The sequence below is a fragment of the Gymnoscopelus microlampas genome (assembly GCF_963454915.1).
Source record: "Gymnoscopelus microlampas genome assembly, chromosome: 12".
Lineage (NCBI taxonomy): Eukaryota > Metazoa > Chordata > Actinopteri > Myctophiformes > Myctophidae > Gymnoscopelus > Gymnoscopelus microlampas.
The window spans coordinates 49,738,049-49,758,314 of NC_139949.1; the positions used below are offsets into that span (position 1 = coordinate 49,738,049).

Here is a 20,266-nt window from a genome sequence, read left to right on the forward strand (position 1 = left end):
TTGTATTTAAGTTCATAAAGTTAACTTAAGTATAACTAAATGCATTTGAAATGTTATAAAAATGTTACTTTTCAGGATTCCAATTCCAAAATATCAAAAAGGAATTCAGGATTCCAATTCCAAAATAGCAAAAATAGCAGATCTACTAGCTGAAAATGTGTCGGTTCGCGGCGCGCTTTCAGCCTGTAGATCTGCTATTTTTGCTACTTTTGTGTGACATACTAGAATGACCAAGTATGGCATTAATTTACGAAGAAAGTTAAAAATATGGAGATAAGATGTGTGACCCCCTGGAGTGAGTGTGGAAATATAGTGGCCCTCTGCATCATCAAAGTTGCATCACCCCAGGTTGTATAGAGAGAAAACATTGGTAAAACAAATACATGTATTTATGTTATGTAAAAACAGGGCAAAGGTAGTTAAAGTACATACTACAGTATGCCTTTAACCGTTGCCTTTCAGAGACTTTCTAAATACAAGATTGCCGATGCATCACATCTCCTCTCATTGGGTTACCTGAGGATGCAAAGTCATTCAAATCCAATTTGCAGCTCTCCCATCAAGCTGGTGTCAAGTCAGATCTTGGATCTAGCCTTGGACTTGACCGACATGAAGTCTTGGCTTTGACTTGTTTACAACTTGAGATTAACATCGAGACCAAGAATCTCCTGGGGCTTGTTAGCCATTGTCTCTCTACCATGGCCCATGGGAGTGAGGGTGCAGCAGATAATCAAACTAATTGATTCAATGAGTTATAAAAATCTATTGATAATCGATCATTTTAATAAAATAATTAATAATCTAACCCTATTTTCATTAATCGAAAAGGTAATCGATAGAATAATTGCTAAGAGGATAATCGATAATTGCATCCCTACTTGGGGGTAAATATTGAGTTCCTGGCACTCAATATGCATGAACATGCATGTATGTGATTCTTATTGTTTACATAACCTTGTTGCAGTGTTGATTTTGTCGACTAAAACTATGAACGTTCGTCGACTACCTTTTTTCACTGACAAAAAAATAAATAAAAACGAAATAAAAACTAAGCTATGATGACTAAAACTAAGACTAAATATATTAACAATTTCGTCAACAAATAAAAACTAGACTAAAATGTTAGTGAGGGATCTAGTGGAGAAGAGATCCAGTAGAACTAAAAGACAAGTCATTTTATGTTTGGTTGCGCTCGGGTGTTGCGCTCTGAAAATAGCAGATCTACAAGATCACAACGCGTTGTGAGCTTGTAGATCAGCTATTTTCAGCATGCCACCAAGTGTAAAATCAGCCATCACGACGCCATCAAGGCACCACCAAAATACATTTTAGTCGACAAAATCAACCGTAGATTTTCTCATCTCGCCTGCCCTAAATGTAAATCCTGGGAACGCCACTGCTCTCAGCTAGGGGGTCCTTGGCCTGAAAAGGTTGAAGACCCCCTTGCCCTAAACCATTTGACTGAAACGGTTTTGAGTTTGATGCTGTGTTTCCCATGTAGACGCCGGTCTTCCAAACCGTGAGGGCTTTGGGTTGCGACAGTGTTCTGGTGCAGAGCCTTTTATTTCGCCCTCAGGTGCTCATTAGGAATGGGATTTTCTAAATGTCTCGCTCGGTGACGTCACCTCTTGCATAACTGCACTTTTCTAACAACTCACAAGTTTCCAAAAGAGAGCGAGAGTATAATTTAATATACGACTCTGTGAAAATGTTTGATTGAGGTTGACATTATAGAATGGAGCTCCATTCTATATTATAGAATGGAGCTCCATTCTATTCCGGTTTTCAGGGGTGGGGTAGTAAGGAAGTATATTTACTTGAGTAATGAGTACCGCACCTCAGTGGTTCTCAAACTTATTCATGTCAAGGACCCCCAAATTGACACTTTTAGCCCGCGGACCCCCATTTGAAAAGATATGCCCGGGCCCCCCCATAAGAGATGATTTTTACGGCTCTAGCAGTGGTTCTCAACCATTTTAATTTCAAAGACACCCCACGTTTGACATGCATTATTAGGCTACGGACCCCCGTTTAATGCCATTTCTATCTCTGGGACCCCAATTTATATTGTAAAATCTATGTTAATGTAACTCTGAGAGTGTACAAATGGAACCAAACTATTAGTACACTCTCAGAGTTAAAGACCCGTATGGGTCCATTTCGTTCACTATCTATCATTTAGAGCTGCGGACCCCCTGAAACTCCCTCAAGGACCCCCTCGGGGTCCCCCAGACCCCACTTTGAGAACCAATGCTGTACCCAATAATTTTTTTTGAGTATCTGTACTTTACTTGAGTGTTTGTGTTTTTTGGATACTTATGGCTTTCACATGAATTTTTTTTGGCTAATGTTCCACTCAGAATAGAGATGCTGGGGTTCCTGTGGTTCATGTACAAAATTATCACACAAAAATTCGGCGCCCCCCCTGTAGTAACTCTGGGGACCCCCTAGGGGTCCCGGACCCCCTGTTGAAGACCCCTGACTTACACCCTAACCAAATAATAGTGACAAATTTGCCGATCTACAAGCTCATCATGAAGTCTTATGACATAATGTTATCTTATGACATAATGTTGAGTATACAGCAACAAAGCACATTGAGACAGAGAGAGAGATGAGAGAGAGACTGTGCGTGTTAAGTTTCCAGCTTGAACCCGTGACCTACTGTCCCTGCCCCCCTCCTCCCCCCTCTTCTCCGTGGGAAATCAGCCATGACACCACCAGCGTCGGCATGGCGACGGGGGGTCACGTGACCTCTGCTTGTCTACAATGAATGACCCTCTTGCCGGTCGGTGTGTAGTGTACGACCCAGGCTTGAGTTATGCTTCTGCTGTGTCCCCCCCCCACCCCACCCCCCCTCCCCAGCAGGTACTACTGACTTGCAGTCACAATAACTATTTTCAAGGGACAGTGTCCTTAATAAAACAATGTATCAAGTGCTCGGATCCAATAATACATTGTTTTTTGTATTGTTCCTGTCAAATAAACATGGGGAAAAAAATGTTTTATTTTTCTAAATTCGAATATTAATTTTCATATTCGAATATATATATTTACCCCATATTCGGGGAATATTCGAAATTAGAATATTAATTTACCAGCCCTACTAACTACTTCTCCAAAGTGAGTGACACCCACAGACACAACACGACCATGATCTGATGCCACCCACATTTAGAACAAACATGAGAAAACTCTCATTCTACTGCTCTGCACCAAAATGTGGAACGCCCTGACACCATACATTAACCCATTAAGACCTGAGGCCAATTCTACAAATGTCTTCTAAATCAGTGGTTCTCAAACTTTTTCATGTCAAGGACCCCCAAATTGACAGTTATTAGCCCGCGGACCCCCATTTCAAAAGATATGCCAGGGACCCCCATAAGAGAAGATTTTTACGGCTCTAGCAGTGATTCTCAACCATTTTAATTTCAAGGATCACCAGTTTTACATGCATTAGGGCTACGGACCCCCATGTAATGGCATTTCTATCACTTGGACCGCAATTTATATTGTAAAATCTATGTCAATTTAACTCTGAGAGTGTACAAATGGAACCAAATGGACCCGTTAGGGTCCATTTGGTTCCATTTGTACACTCTCAGAGTTACAGACCCATAAGGGTCCATTTGGTGCCTAATCTATCATGTAGCTGGGGACCCCCTGGAACTCCCTCAAGGACCCCTGGGGGTCCCCGGACCCCACTTTGAGAACCAATGTTCTAAATCCTAATCCTTTTAAAACCCCTGATTATCAGAGGTTCTCAAACTTTTTCCTGTCAAGGACCCCCAAAATGATATGAATATCGCCGCAGACCCCCATAGCAAAATGTTTTGTTGCAGGGACCCCCCAGAAGCAAAGATGTGCTTTAATGTTTGCATAAATTATGTGCTATGAGCTTGTATATCTGCTATTTTTTAATAGCCAAATTATGAAATAATGGTTTAAGTGGTTACACAGATGTGTTCCCAGTTTTTTGGCCTGAAACAAACATCAGGAGACCACAAGGGGAGGTCAATGTAAATTCCCATCGAAAGGAGGTGTCATTCACTGCCGCTGTTTTGTATTTGTTGATGACACGTATGTATTATTGTATTGTGTACATTTGTTATGCCATGCTGATGAATTGAATACATAGGACCACAATGTAAACAAGCCCCCAGGACTTTTTTGTTTTATCCTGGTTAGCCTTAATGTCTGACTGTACCTCGTGCTGTTCACATTTCTGACAATAAAGTATTCAATCAATCAAACTGCTAGAGCAGAGAGAGAGATGAAGCAGGGACCCCCTCCTCTATATTGTATAAAACTGTGTTTCAGATTAAACATTTTCAACATTTTTTTGTTTACGTGGTCTACTCTTTTTTACCTCTTACGCCTCTTTGCCAAAAATAGCATATCTACAAGCTCACAACGCCTCGCAGCGCGAGGCGTTGTGAGCTTGTAGATCTGCTATTTTTGGCTAAAGTTCTCCTCAGAAAAGGGATACTAGGGTTCAAGTGGTTCATGTAAAAAAAAAATCCTATGACACAAAGATTTGGTTGACCCCCTGTAGTAACTCTTGAGGACCCCCTAGGGGTCCCGGACCCCCTGTTGAAGACCCCTGTGCTAGAGGATCTATAGCGCACACGCATAGACTACATAGAAACACCAACACACCTGCATCTCAACAGGACTTTAGAGATAACAACAATGCTGTTTTTGCACTTTGTGCTTTTTGCATGCCTCTCTAAAGTCCTATAGATAAGCCGGTGGGATAAAAATGCACTTAAAAAGGCATCGTGATGGTTTCTTTCTTCTACACATCTACAAAGTGAATGTTCAGGGGATTCATTCGTTCTACTATTAAGCTGCCAAAATGTGGAATTCCCTATTCCACCAGCCATCAAAACGTGTGACCCCCTACAGTCCTTCAAAGTCCTCCATAAAAAGGAGCACCAGTGTGCAATTTGCTACTGGACCTAAACAAGTCTTCTAGCTTGCCAAAATAAACGACCCCCCCACTGTTTGTCTGTAAATATACTTTCACTGCTCCTAGTATTTATTATTATTATTATTTCTCGTTTAGCATTGAATAGAGTACAGAAGTCCTGATGTCACTCGTCCATCCCCTGGTTTGTAAAGTAATTTCTCTATGGAGAATAACATTGAGTCATCTTAGAATCGTCTCATAAAAGAATTGTGGTCGAAAAATAAACAAACTGTCTCGGCGATATTGTCAGGGAGGAGGTTCTGTATCGTTTATGATAGTCAGTCACTTATATTTGATAGTCTGTTTCTGGCGAAAATGTAACTAATTCGTCGGAAGTAACATTAGCGTTTTCTCACCGTCAGTTGATGCTTCATATCCATAAGAGTCACATTTGTTTATTTTTGGAACACAGTTCTTATTTGACGCAATATTAAACACGTCTATGGGAATTCAGAGCGGGGGGGGGGGGGGGGGGAACCGCAACCCAGGTAGGATGTGTAAATTACGTCAGACTTCGGTGCTCTATGTCTTTATAGGTCTTGATGAATTGAATACATAGGACCACAATGGAAACAAGCCCTCAGGGCTTTAGCATTATCGTATAACTGTACTTTTTGCAAACTTAATAAAGTATTCAATCAATCAAAAGAAATGCTATTCATACAGTTTCAGTAGGTCTTTTGGGCTCTGTTATCGACATGAATGACTAAGCCCTTTTTGACAAGAAATGCAACGTTAATGACAGCGCCCCCCCCCTGAGGCCAGGCCCAGCTGGGCCTAGTAGGCCCATGCGGTAACCCACCAACCCACCCCGGTCTCTGATGAATCTGTGGGCAGTGTGTAGGACTATAGCCTGAGTTACACTAGCCGCGTTGTGATCTACAAGCTCACGCTGTATAAATCAGGCCCACTCTTTCTGTTCCTCTTGTCCTGACGCTATGCTGCTCATCCAGCCAATCGCCCCCACTCTACCCCCCCCCCCTCCCCTACTCGGTCCAACCCCCCAGGCCTCCCTCCCAGTGCCGCCGCCGTTACGCTCCTCTTGTCACAAGACCCAGATTTGCACAATCCATTCATTGTGTCCGCCAGTACCCCTTTAAAAAGGCTCTTTAACCCTTTAAGACCGGGAAAGCATCCGTGTGTCATTTTTAGATTTCTTTGGCTATTCAAAAATAGCAGATCTACAAGCTCATAGCGCGGCACTCATGAGCTTGTAGATCTACTTTTTTTTTTTTTTTAAATCATGAACATTTTTGCAAATCTTTGAATACATATATTTCTTTTTTTAAAGCAAACATTTTTAACTAAAATCTTTGCTTCTGGGGGATGTGTTGCTATAATATCAGTGGTTCTCAAACTTTTTCCATGTCAGGGACCCCCAAAATTATATGTATTTGGACCACCATCTCAAAATATGTTGCTCCAGGGAGACCCCAGAAGCAAAGATTTGAGTTAAAAATGTCCGCTTTAAAAATATATACATTTCCAAAGATTTGCACAAACTTTTCACGATTTTTCAAAAATAGCAGATCTACAAGCTCGTAGCGCGGCACTCGGTGCCGCGCGACGAGCTTGTATATCTGCTATTTTTGAATAGCCCAAAGACATCTAAAAAATGACGCACAGATGCGTTCCCGCCGGTCTTAAAGGGTTAAAGGATCTGAGGTAAGGTAAAGTGGAGGAGAAAGGAGAAGAATGGCCTGGCCTTGTTCTGCTGTGTTGTCTTTTCTCCTCTGCTCGTGTTTGAGCTGAGGCACAAACTTTCCCTTCCCCTTCATTCTAGAGCATTGTGTTCCTAACCACTGTTACTTCCTACGCCGACGATGACCGACTCTTTCAACGTTCTCCCGGCCGCACTCCCTCTCTCTCTCTGTTCTCTCCCTCTCTCTCATGCCCAACTACACACAAGTATAGTCTCTCTCTCCCCCCTCTTTCTCTCTCTCATGCCCAATCACACAATCATATAGGATTCTCTCTCGCTCTCTCTCTCATGCCCGACTACACACACTATCATAGTCTCTCTCTCGGCCTCTCTCTCATGCCCGACCACACACATTTCCCTTACAGTCTCTCTCTCGCTCTCTTTTTCTGTCTTTGTGCCACTTTGTCCTATAGCTCACTCGTCTTCTCTGCCTCTCTGTCCCACCTTCCCTCCTGCAACCCCCACCACACACACACACACACACACACACACACACACACACCTCTCTCAAGTGGTATTTTGTCCTCTTCCAGTTAATGGTCTATCTAATATAAAGCTGAACACAGTGCTGCCGTGGCTCTGGCCGAGGAAGAGTGCCGAGCAAAAGGAAAAGTGACAGCAGAAACAAAAGCGGAAACCAGGCAAAGCACATTCCGTGAAGCACACACACACACACACACACACACACACACACACACACACACACTCCTCACTCAGTGCATCCCTGTGTGTCTCTCTCACACACACACACACACGCACACGTGCGTGCGCACACCAACACCTACGTATGGATGCAGCAGCACATTAGCTGCATACAGTAGCTGTGGGCTGCTACGTAGCGACGTTGATGCTAGGCCAACTGTTTGTCATAAACTAAGAGATGTAATTAATTTACCTGATCATCAATTACATGCCCACTTAGCGGTTGCTTACCAACCACATTAACCTTGGTGTCGCTATTTTGGGCATCGTGTCGTTATTATGGGCGCAAATTCTCCAAAAAACAGGCCGAGGCCGGTGGTTCTCAACCTGTGGTCCGGGGACCACCAGTGGTCCTTGGGGGGGTTACCAGGCGGTCCCCCATTAGTTAACATCTCGTCACAATCATTTTAACCACTTAGTTTTTGCCTCGGTGCCGCGCTATGAGCTTGTAGATCTGCTATTTTTGAAAAATCTTGAAAATGTGTGCATATCTTTGAATATATATATATTTTCAAAGGAAACATTTTTAACTCAAATCTTTGCTTCTGGGGGTCCCTGGCACAAAACATTTTCAGATGTTTATCAATTTTGGGGTCCTTGGCATGAAAAAGGTTGAAAACCACTGGCCTAGGCTTATAGATACATAGATAGATAGATAGATAGATAGATAATTTTATTTTCGTGTCCAGCACAAAGTGCCCAACCCTCAAGGTTTTCTAAGACACAATTGTACACTTAAACGTCTACAGTATATTCACATAATACATTCAATTACATCTCAGAATTATACAGTGTTCTGTCACTGTGTAATTGTACAGTTATACAGTTATTTATACAGTTAATTATAAGTGTTCTGAGTGTTCTGTCTTCCCTCCCAAGCTTGACAAATAGAATCTGCCACAACAAAAGCTCCTTTAACAAAACATGGCTCAAGTTTTTCATAATCATCTAACTCAAGGAAGTCACCACAAATAGAAGACGTCTTACTAACAAAGACCTCTTTTATATCATCATATTTAGGGCAATAAAACAGACAAAAAGTGAACCTATTTTTCAATTTCACCAAGGCCACAAAACAAACAGTATCTCTCTTCCTCTGGAGTGGCATTAAACCTGCCAGTCTCCAGAGCTAATGGTAATGTTCCTGACTGTATTTGTGCACAGAGATCGTTGTCTTTTTCTTAAATTATACTTCATACTTATACTTATATATCGTTGCTGTCTTTGCAATGAATAAGATAAGTAAAAAGATCAAAGTGTGTATCCATACACGTGTGTGTGTGCATACATTCATATGCACATATACATATATGTGGAGAAATATGTTTATGGATGTGTATTTGAATGCATATATTATATGTATGAAGCAATCACTTCATATATGTAGAAAGTGTGTTATTGAGATGTATAGTTATACAAAAAATAAATACAAATGTAACCTAACGATTAAAAACTATTTGAAATAAAAACAATGAATACAAATAAAATAAGTTTATAAAAATAGTAATGATAATTCTAAATAGTGATGGTAAAAATGCTACTAGTGATAGAAGATATCGTTATAATAACATTAGTAAAAGGTATATACAAATTGTTTACGTCTAATTAAAAACTAATGCAAACCGAAATGTTTTTGTTTAGTCTGTTCTGAAATGTAATATTTGAAGCTTCGTGTTTCTTTTGTTTGCTCTTAGGTTTTCTATGCTACTATGATCATTTATTTTAAATGGTAATAAAAGGTGGGCAAAATAAGCTTCGGCTTCAGCCCATACCTTTTCGGCCAAATAGTCATCTTGTTGACTAAGTTGTACTGTATGTTCAACTGTTTTTTGTTTGTTTTTTAAATCATGACCGAAATAAAAATAAATTAACCAACTGTCTGAAACCTCTTATCTCCATATTTTAACTTTTTTTTATAAATGAACTCCTTACTTCAGAGGTCTTCAACAGGGGGTCCGGGACCCCTAGGGGGTCCTCAAAGTTACTACAGGGGGTCCGCCAAATCTTTGTGCGATATCATATTTTTTTTACATTAACCACTTGAACCCTAGCATCCCTTTTCTGAGGAGAACTTTAGCCAAAAATAGCCGATCTACAAGCTCACAACGCCTCGCAGCGCGAGGCGTTGTGAGCTTGTAGATCTGCTATTTTTGGCAAAGAGGTTTGGTGTAGAGGGAAAAAAGAGCAGACCAAGTAAAACAAAAAAGATGACACACAATTTTATACATAGAGGGGGTCCCTGCTTCAACGTTTTCAGGGCAAGGACCCCTTAGCTGAGAGAGAGATGATCTTACTGCAGTGGTTATTTTAGTCACAAATAAGCATCATAGCAGATCCACAAGCTGAAACGCGGCACACTTTGAGCTTAGATCTGCTACTTTTGCTATCGTTTTATTTGAATCCTGAAAAGTTTTGGACACCCGACAGAGACTATATTATGCTTAATTTATTCGCATCGCACCTGGATAAATTAAGCATATATGGTGTGGTGTGTGCGCAGCGAAAATAGCAGAGCACACAACAACACGTGCCGCGACGTGTTGTGAGCTTGTAGATCAGCTCGTAGAGCTTGTATATCAGTTAAAATGGCCACTGGGACGGTTGCTGATTAACCTCGTTAACCCCGGTGTCCCTATAATGGGCATGTCGTTGGGTCATAAGCCGGTGTTGCTCAGCAAAAATAGCTGTTCTAAAGCTCACAGCGCTTTGCGAGACTGTGACGCATTGTGAGCTTGTAGATCGGCTACTTTTAATCGTATGACAATATCCGGTTTAACTGGTTAACTACAAATGAGCCAAGATGACCAACTAGCAACTAGCAACTATATATTGATACCAATCACTACCAATCGGCTATTTTCACGATTTCATATATATATATATATATATATATATATATATATATATATATATATATATATATATAAACTAAATAAGACTAGTGCACATCTTTGTTGGACCCCGACTGGAGGTGCAGGTCAGTGCAAGAGATTTATAAAACTAAAAGAAGAAAGACCTTCGAAAGAAGGGACCACACAACTCCAGGACTGATTTTGCTTGTTTTTATTGCACAGCGCGTTTCGCTTCCGCTTCCTCAGGTGCTATGATCAAAGCACCTGAGGAAGCGGAAGCGAAAAGCGGAAGCGCGTCAAGGTCTTTCTTCTTTTAGTTTTTATATATATATATATATATATATATATATATATATATATATATATATATATATATATATATATATATATATATATATATATATACACACTTTTCCCCTATGATGACATGCCCAAAATCAGAATCAACTACAAATCGATTGTTTTATTAACTCATCAATTATCGTTTTATTTTTTTTTATAATCAATTAAATCAATGAATTGTATTAACTGTTGCACTCCTAAACCAAACAACAAATTGATGTACAGGCTGATATCACCAGCATCACCTGGCTGCCAGGCAGTCATTGCTATTAAGATAAATAAGGGGTCATCGCCATGCTGGCTTGTGGTGGACATTTTTGTCAAAATTCTATCTTTGCCATGGACATAAACATTATATTACCAGAAACGCACAAACCTTTACAACTCTGAGAGTGCACAAAAGGAACCAAATGGACCCTATGGGTCCATTTGGTTCCATGTGTGCACTCTCTGAGTTATGGGGGTCCTTGAAAATAAAATGTTACTATGACACTATGTGTCAGACATAGTGTCATAGTAAAGAAGTGACATGCATATTCTGATGAAAACCTGGAGACAACATTCAGTAATTGAGTCTTATGATAAAAAAAAAAGGGGAAAAAATCAAAAAATTGCCACAGACAAGGCCAAGTCTAGCCACGGACACATTTGTCCGTGTACGGACACGTTGTACATTAATACATTATAACATTAGGTTGTGAACCAAAACATCTTTTCTCTTTCTTCATATCGTTGCTGTCGGGCAGAAACATCTCGTCTCCATATTCTTTTCTATTTGTGATTTTTCGTAAATGAATGCCCTACTTGACCATACTACATCGTCACAAAAAAGTATCAAAAATAGCAGATCTATAAGCTCGAAACGTGACACGAAGCCAGGGGTCCCAAACTATCAAAATAACACTTTAACCCCGATTTATACTAACATTATTCTACAAACATCTAGACACATTTTGAATACTTTTGATAAAAAAAAATACAAATCTTCTCTTAAATGGGGGTCCACAAAACTTTTCCAGATGGGGGTCCGAGGCCAAATACATGAATTTGGCGGTTTTTGACATGAAAATTGAGAATCTACTGGTTTAGGTAAAGCCTTTTATGGTCTTTCTGATCACACGTAGTGTACTAGACTGTCTGACAAGCATTTCCATGTGATGCGAGGGTGGCTTTCATCCTTTGCCTTATGATACTGTATAATAATAATAATAATATAAAATCAAGACACCACTTCATGCTGGCCTTACGAGTGCAGCTTGTACTCGTAACAATGTCTATTCTCCATCTGTCTATTGGCTCTTTTCGGCTACAAGAACTAAGTGAACCGTATCGTGCCGACCGTGAAACGTATTTTACAGGTTCTGGATTTGTTTCCATAGCCTGCGGCTCCGTTTCAGACACGGTTCTTCTAAGGACCTCATTTGGGCCCTGCTCAAAGAGGTAGTACTAAACCTGAGTTCAGGTCAGGCGGCAAGCATCCGGTATTTAAATTGGAGCCATATAGGAAGTGACATTTCATATGAATGGCCGCTAGTTTCACTATTTCCCCCCTACTGGCTGCAGAAGAAATAACTATCTATTCAAGCGAATGGGTTTTTTGGCAGGACTTTACACTTGATTTTATTACCTTAATAAACATTGTCATAAATGCTTTGTGCTTTTAGTCGCTAGTTTAAAGTCTTCTTTCAATTAACATGATATGCGTTTAGTAAATGACGGTCCCATTCATTTTTTTTAATTAACTCATTGACTGCCAGAAATAAAACATCGTTTGCTACACCAGTGCCAGCGACAATCAGCATTTTCCTTACCTTTCAACTAGTCACAGAATATGTATTTCCAGTATGATCGAGCCCCCGATCGTAGATAAACACGGGGGGTTTCACCGTGCTTCCGCGAAAGAAAATAAAATGTCATTGCGACCCCCCTGTTTGCTTGCTATAGGCCATGGAATATACCATGTCTGGTAAAAAAGGCAGGGGAAAAGATACAGCCGTTTCCCCAAATACGCTAACCAGGAAGTGAATGGAAGAGGAAACGTTGGGATCACGTGGTCTCCTGGATCTGTGTGTCTGAGCATGAAATGGTCACTCATATACAGTCTATGGTTCTAGCATACAAGTCATAACTTATATATTTTTTTAAATCTTCTGTCACCATATTACAACCTGGCTTCTAGTGAGAATGCGTAGCCAAAACAGGAAAGGCAGGTTGACGGCAAGCATTCGGCAACAATAAGCGTAGTCACACAACGCACTATGTTGTGAGGTTGTAGATCGGCTATTTTCTGCAAAGAGATTTGTGGTCTTTGAGGGGATTTATTTCATTTATTGTGTTGTTACTTTTTTTATTTGTCTTACGTGTTGTACTGTCCCATGCTGATGCTTTGGAATGTTGTTGTGCGTACTTGTTATACATGATGACAATAAACATTATTGGGGGGGGGTATAGAACCCTGGGTGTGCAGGGTATAAGTGGTTAGAAGTGCATTAGTGGTCACTGCCCACCACCACGGAGGTTGTGGGTTCGAATCCACCGTGGTGCATCTGGTTTGTCGAGCATCTACACGAACACAATTGGCCCGTGTTCAGGGGAGGGAAGCCGGTGGGGAGGGTGTTTATCATTGCAGGTAATCCTACGGGCTGGGGCGGCAGCGGGAGTGCTGGGCGGGAGGAGTAGGACGAAGGCTCTACATCCTCCTGGTGGGGGCTCCTCACTGGCAGGTGAGTCAGTAGGATACAGCAGTGACAACAGAAATGTGTGTGGTGAGGAATCAATCGTCAAAAACGACTAAATTGGGGAGAAAAAGGGGTAAAAAAGAATTGGCTAAATTTAAGGGGGGAAAAAAATAAGGAAAAAAGTGCATTAATGAATGTACTTCTCCCCTGAGTTCATGCAATAATAAACTTCCATTAGTCTGTTTGCCTCGACACCCTGATTGATCCGGAAATTCCTGAAATGTTCCAATTCCTGTCCCGTTGTCTACCGCGTTCAGAGGGAAATTAATTAGGCCTCGGAGGAGGAAGTGATAAGAGGTGGACGGCGCTAGATGAGAGGGCTCCAGCTATTTTGCACTTTGAGGAGCTTATACTATGCTAAGAGAAGGCCAGGGGCCACCGGCATGACCACGGCATTACCTGTGGGGCGTTGATGTGATACATTTCTGAGAACAATGCACTGCACTTTTCATCACGGTCAGAGTTGACTTATGAAAGGCTATAATTCAGATTTGGCTGCATTTGGGGCAGTATTATTATTATCAGTCCAACAAAAGGCTTTTAGATATTGCAGCAGGGAAAAACCCAGATGACTCCAAAGCCTCATTTGCAGTGTGGCGGCCCTGTGAAAAAATAAAGTTCTGAATCTAAACGGTCCTAACTAGATATGATAATACAACGTACGTATGAGATCTAGACCGGGGGGTCTTCAACATCTTTCAGCCCAGGGACCCCTTAGCTGACAGAAAGATGAAGCAGGGACCCCCTGCTCACAACGCGTCGCGATGCGACGCGTTGTGAGGTTGTAGATCGGCTATTTTCAAATAAAATCTTGCGGGGGATCTGGCAACCCTGATAATGACTTGGCCAATGTAGCGCTGCCAGGTTGAAAGTGGTCAAGACGGGGAAACGTGGTTACAAAGTTTATTCACAGGACATGAATCTTGTCAAAGAGAGTCCCTTTTCCATGAGTAATCTAATTTCATAGCAGGCTGTCAGGCCTGATATGGATATATTGCAGGGGACAAGACTAGTCCTTGTTATGGGCAGAAATCAGGGCAGTGCACGCATATAAGCCCAGGCCAAGGCCGTGAATCTAGAATGGCACAAAGTCCCTGTAAAAGTCTAGCTTATTCTTCCAAACTAGGGCAAGGTCATGCCTTTAAATCAAAGCATGAAGCCGAGTGTCTGCCAGTTACCACAATGAACAGAGACATCACAAATAGACACTTCAGTCACTTCACTCATTTGGAACGGCACACGGTAGAGTAAAATACAGAGTTTTAACTGAACTCTCGCAGGTACATTTGTACACTTTTAGGGGGGTGAAAGAACTGACACTCTCGGATTTCGTTTTGTGTACAGCGAGCAACACCATTGGGGGCTCAAGAAGTTCGTGTTCAGCGAGCAACGCCATTGGGGGCTTAAGAAGACGTATACGTGTTGATTGAAATGTTTCAAAAGCATGGCCGGGGGTCGTGACGAATAAACAATATGAAAGAGGTTAAGAAACACTCGCCCGCGAATATATTCATAATTCATATAGTTGATGCCTCATTCCTACAGGTTGATGCCTTTATTCGTGGTGCGTAAGCTCAATGAAAAGAATCGACCTTGTTCTGAATCAAAATGATGTTGCTTTATCGCCTCGTAGTATTTGTGCTCTGTGTGAATGTATTCAATACCTTGAGATTATTATACATTTTTTTACCACTTTTTTTTTACCATCCCAGCATCTGTATTCTGGGGAAGGCTTTGGCAGAAAAGAATATATCTAAAACAGGGGTCTTCAACGTTTTCAGGCCAAGGACCCCCTAGCTGAGAGAGAGATGAAGCAGGGACTCCCTACTCTATATTGTATAAAATTGTGTTTCAGATTCAACTTTTTTTGCTTACTTGGTCTGCTCTTTTTTCCCCCTCTACACCAAACACCTCTTTGCCAAAACTAGCCGATCTACAAGCTCACAACGCCTCTCAGCGCGAGGCGTTGTGAGCTTGTAGATCTGCTATTTTTGTCTAAAGTTCTCCTCAGAAAAGGGATGCTAGGGTTCAAAGTGGTTAAGGTAAAAAAAAAAAAACATATCACACAAAGATTTGGCGGACCCCCTGTAGTAACTCTGAGGACCCCCTAAGGGTCCCGGACCCCCTGTTGAAGACCCCTGATCTAAAAGCTTTACAACACGGCGCGTTGTGTGAAGCTTGTAGATCGGCTAGTTTCAGCGAAAGATATTTCATGTGAAAACAGAAAACAGAACATACACTAGTACAGAGCCCTGAGGGTCTCCGGTCAACCATGTATAGGGGTTTAAGTGGTTAATCAATTAGAAAGATAAGCTTTTGCACACTGGGGGAGCACCACAGAGATGCCGTGTCCGCTCTGTAGTTTTCTTTTTGCTAGAAGTGTTTTTTTAGTCTCTTTCTTTCTACACCCGCAATCTCTTTTTGATTACTTGACCTTTTTCTATCTGGAAATTTCTTTCCTCTCCTGCTGCTCTACTCGCTCTTACCTCCATCTTCTCGCAAAAACTACAGAATGCATGGAGCATGCACACAAATAAAAAGGAATTTCACCCACTTCTTTACACATTGGACCGGCTCAGTTGTGATTAGAGCAGGTGGTCTTCAACAGGGGGTCCGGGACCCCTAGGGGGTCCTCAGAGTTACTGCAGGGGGGGCCACCAAATCCTTGTGTGATAGGAACTTTTTTTTTTTCATTAGCCACCCTAGAATCCCTATTCTGAGGGGAACATTAGCCGAAAATAACTGATCTACAAGCTCACAACGCCTCGCGCTGCGAGGCGTTGTGAGCTTGTAGATCGGCTATTTTCAGCAAAGAGTGGTGTAGAGGGGAGGGAGCAGATCAAGTACAGAGCCAACGCTCAAGATTACCAAGTATTGAGGGTTTAAGTGAAATCAACAAAAAACATTAGTTCACACAAACACTGACAAAATCTATGAAAAGGTTTAATCTGCAACACAATGTTATACAATATGTAGAGGGGGTCCCTGCTTCATCTCTCTCCCAGCTAGGGGGTCCTTGGCCTGAAAAGGTTGAAGACCCCTGGATTAGAGTGTCCACCCTGAGAGTGGCAGGTTCAGGGTCCGATTCACTCAGCATTAAGGATTGTACTGTGGGGTAAGTCCCTAGCGCAGGGGTCTTCAACAGGGGGTCCGTGGCCCCTAGGGGGTCCTCAGAGTTACTACAGGGGGGCCACCAAATCTTTGTGATTTTTTACATTAACCACTTCAACCAAGCATCCCTATTCTGAGAACTTTAGCCGAAAATAGCAGATCTACAGGCACACAACGCCTCGCGCTGCGAGGCGTTGTGCGCTTGTAGATCTGCTATTTTCGGCTAAAGGGGTTTGGTGTAGGTGGAAAAAGGAGCAGATCAAGTACAGAGTGGGTCACGTTTACTTAGTATGGACGGTTCATGCGGTTAAAAGTCTGAAAACACACATGACCATGAATCCAACACTGATGACAGTGCTGTCAAACAAGTCTATGAAGCCATCTATGAAATCTATGAAAAGATTATATTCTAAATACAATATATAATGGGGGTCCCTGGTTTATCTATCTCTCAGCCAAGGGGTCCTTGGCCTGAAAACATTGAAGACCCTTGCCCTATAGCGTACTGGACATTCTAGCGTCATGTCCAGGGGATGTACAGTACTCAGTATATCAAGCCACCTCACGCTACACAAACAGGCGATACATAGGGCCCCTGCCCTATATGGGGGGCTACATGGCTCAAGCAAGGCTTACTCACTCATTATCTTTACACATTTAAACCAGCGACGTGACAACAAAGCCGATTCTGATTGCATAGTGATAGTATTGTTTAGATGCATGAGCTACCGAAGCTAATCTAAATTGCACAGCGGCACTGCAGCCTGCCAGCAAAGTAGAGCCTGTTCCAACAGCCCTGGCATAGCTGCAGGTACGGATCATAACCTACTAGGAGGGCCTAATGCTCAACGTTATTTCACCAACCACTGATTTTTCAGCCCCCTACACCAGGGGTCTTCAACCTTTTCAGGCCAAGGACCCCCTAGCTGAGAGAGAGATGAAGCAGGGACCCCCTCTATATTGTATAAAATTGTGTTTTTCAGATTAAAGTTTTTTTTACTTCTACACCTATAGCCTCTTTGCCAAAAATAGCCGATCTACAAGCTCTCAACGCCTTGCAGCACGAGGCGTTGAGTAGATCTGCTATTTTTGGCTAATGTTCCCCTCAGAAAAGGAATTCTAGGGTTCAAGTTAATGTAAAAAAAACGAAATCCTATCACACAAAGATTTGGCGGACGCCCTATAGTAGCTCTGAGGACCCCCTAGGGGTCCCGGACCCCCTGTTGAAGACCCCTGCCCTACACAAACAAGGTGGGTGAGGTGGGGGTGGGGGGCAATGACCCTGAAGTTCTTAAGACAAGCTATAATGTCAGGACGGCCTAACGCGTACTAATGAAGTGTCATCCCTTCACGAGGCCGGGCGGAAATCGCGTTAGTTGACATCGCCTGGACTGTGACAACAACTGAACGACCCGGTGGCCATGAACCCACACACGTAAATAACCGGTTCTCAATGCAAGGTATGGGCATACCCACCGCCCCCCCCCGCGGCAGGGGACCTTGAGGGGTTTCCAGGGCAGGGGGTCCCCATGCAATCCCCATGCAGCTAAATGATTGATAGAACCGAATGCACTCGTATGGGTCTGTAACTCACATAGTACAATTGGACCCCAAATGAACCGTACCTGTACTAAGAGTGCATTTGGTATCGTTTGTATGTCAGAGTTCAATGAACACTGTGGATTTTTACACTGTATCCCGGAGATAAAACATTGGGGATCCGTGGGCCTAATACGTCTAACACTGACGGTCCTTGAAAGGGAAAAGTTTGAGGCGTAAATCACAGACACAAACAAGCTAAGCTTGCAAACTTTGCGGCAGGGCAGGCAGGCAGTTGGGGCTGACATGAATTTTGGGGAGGTATGGCACAGCCTGCCTGCCTGCCTGCCTGCCTGACTGACTGCCTGCCTGCCTGCCTGACTGACTGGATGGCTGGCTGACTGGGCCTGACATTATACCCGACAAGCCCGCGAGGCGTCTGTCATTCAGCATCTGTAAGAAATGCATTTTCCGTTGGATGAGCATTAGGGAATTAATAGGAGCGTGATTAAGGCCAAAGTGTGATCACCATGAATGTGGTTCAGAGAGAGAGAGAGAGAGAGAGAGAGAGAGACGGGGAGAGGGAGGGAGAGAGTGGTAGAGAGAGGTGCAGAGTCTACTCTCTGCAGTCGTCACAGTGTGAGAGGGCTGCAGAGTACAGACTCTGAAGGCGGATTATAACAGGACGGACCAGGGTACAAAATGAGCATTGAAAACAGTGACCCCCCCCCATGTGTGTGTGCGTGCATGCATGCTGCGTGCGTGTGTGCATGTGAGCGTGTCATCATCATACCACCAGCAACCCGGCCACCACCACGACACAAACAAGAAGAACAACACATTCACGACTACACACACACACACACACACACACACACACACACACACACACACACACACACGAGCTCATCTGATTAGGCTGCCTGCAAGGCTGCAACGCAAAGCCCCCCCCCCGCCCCCCCAGGTAACCGGTATTATAGGTGTTATTCATTTATTGGGGGGGAGGGGGTATCGGTGTGGGGGGGTGCACGCACGGAACGACGTTTATTACGATGTTAATTCTCACACACACTGCTGATGGCCTGATACTAGGCAGGCAGATCGGACTGCCTGCACAGTGCACTAGCAAACACACACACACACACACACACACACACACACAAAAGCCCCCCCTCTAAAAATGAAGAGCATTCAGGTCGCGACAGCGCGGCGGTGCAGCGTCGCTAGCCGATAATAAACAGAAGGCAGAACAACGCATAGCATCGCTTGTACTGTAGAGACAGAGATCTGTTCTCTTCTCGTCGGAGAGCGACGCCGGCGGCGGGTCGCACGACCGACCGACCGACGGAGAATGGAAACGAGGCATTTAAAACACACACACACACACACACACACACACACACGCGCGCGTCGTATTATGGATGCTGCAGCTCATATTAAAAAAAAAATATATATATATATATATATATATATATATATATATATACGCTATCTCTGTTGTCCCTAATAATGATGATACGAGTCATTAATGTTATTAATATTACAGATATAGGACCGGCTCCAGCCACAACACAGCACATTATCATCAGCATACCGGCTAATGGGGTTTAGCTAATATCATTCATAGCCTGTCTGTCCCACCGTTTCTCCAGCCGTTATTCCCACCATAATGACGCGGTAATAATAAAACAACGGAAGGGTTTCTCTCTCTCATATCATCTTACCTCTCGCTGACCAGCACCACGTCGGCATCGGTCCACTGGGTGAAGATGGACGGGAGGATCCTCCGAAACAAGAAGAACAGACCGGGGAAAACTACGACGCCGCAAGCCAGAACTTGCAACATCCTGGCCGCTGTGTGTGTCCGTCCGTCGGCCCGGTGGTTTCTATATGATATATATTAATATATATACACACTCCTCTCCTGTCTCTGTGGTGGTGGTGGGCCAGGGGATGGAAACACCAACGACGCCACGTTAAATCATCGCTTCATGTTCGCTGTGTTGTGTGGTGGTGGTGGTGGTGGTGTGTGTATGTGGATTCACCGCCGTGCTGTGCCGTGCCGTGCGTGCTGCTGCCTGAATGAACGGCTATGTGTGTGTGTGTGTGTGTGTGTTGGTGGTGCTCGGTGCTGCTGCTGCTTACTGGACGCTTTTAACGCTCCTCACGCCACAGAGCCAGTCAGTCACCCAGTTAAAGCTTGCCTCAGCAGCGCCTCAGCAGCGCCACGGACAGAACCTGAATGATGGGGGAGCCGCTGGACGAGCCGCTCCTTTTGAACGAGTCTTTTTTTTTTACTAGGGCC

General features: G+C 43.2%; 1 protein-coding gene across 1 annotated transcript in view; it reads right to left on the reverse strand.

Moving 5' to 3' along the window:
• Window positions 1-19,959, reverse strand: part of LOC311057406 (TLC domain-containing protein 3A-like) — a gene marked incomplete at its 3' end in the record, with an annotated part of 65,804 nt that extends 45,845 nt beyond the window's left edge. Inside the window, exon 1 of the mRNA XM_084074365.1 lies at window positions 19,686-19,959. Coding sequence (XP_083930491.1) covers window positions 19,686-19,807 — 122 coding nt within the window. The 5' untranslated portion in view covers window positions 19,808-19,959. The remainder of the gene's footprint in view (window positions 1-19,685) is intronic.
• Between the last annotated feature and the right edge of the window lie 307 nt (window positions 19,960-20,266).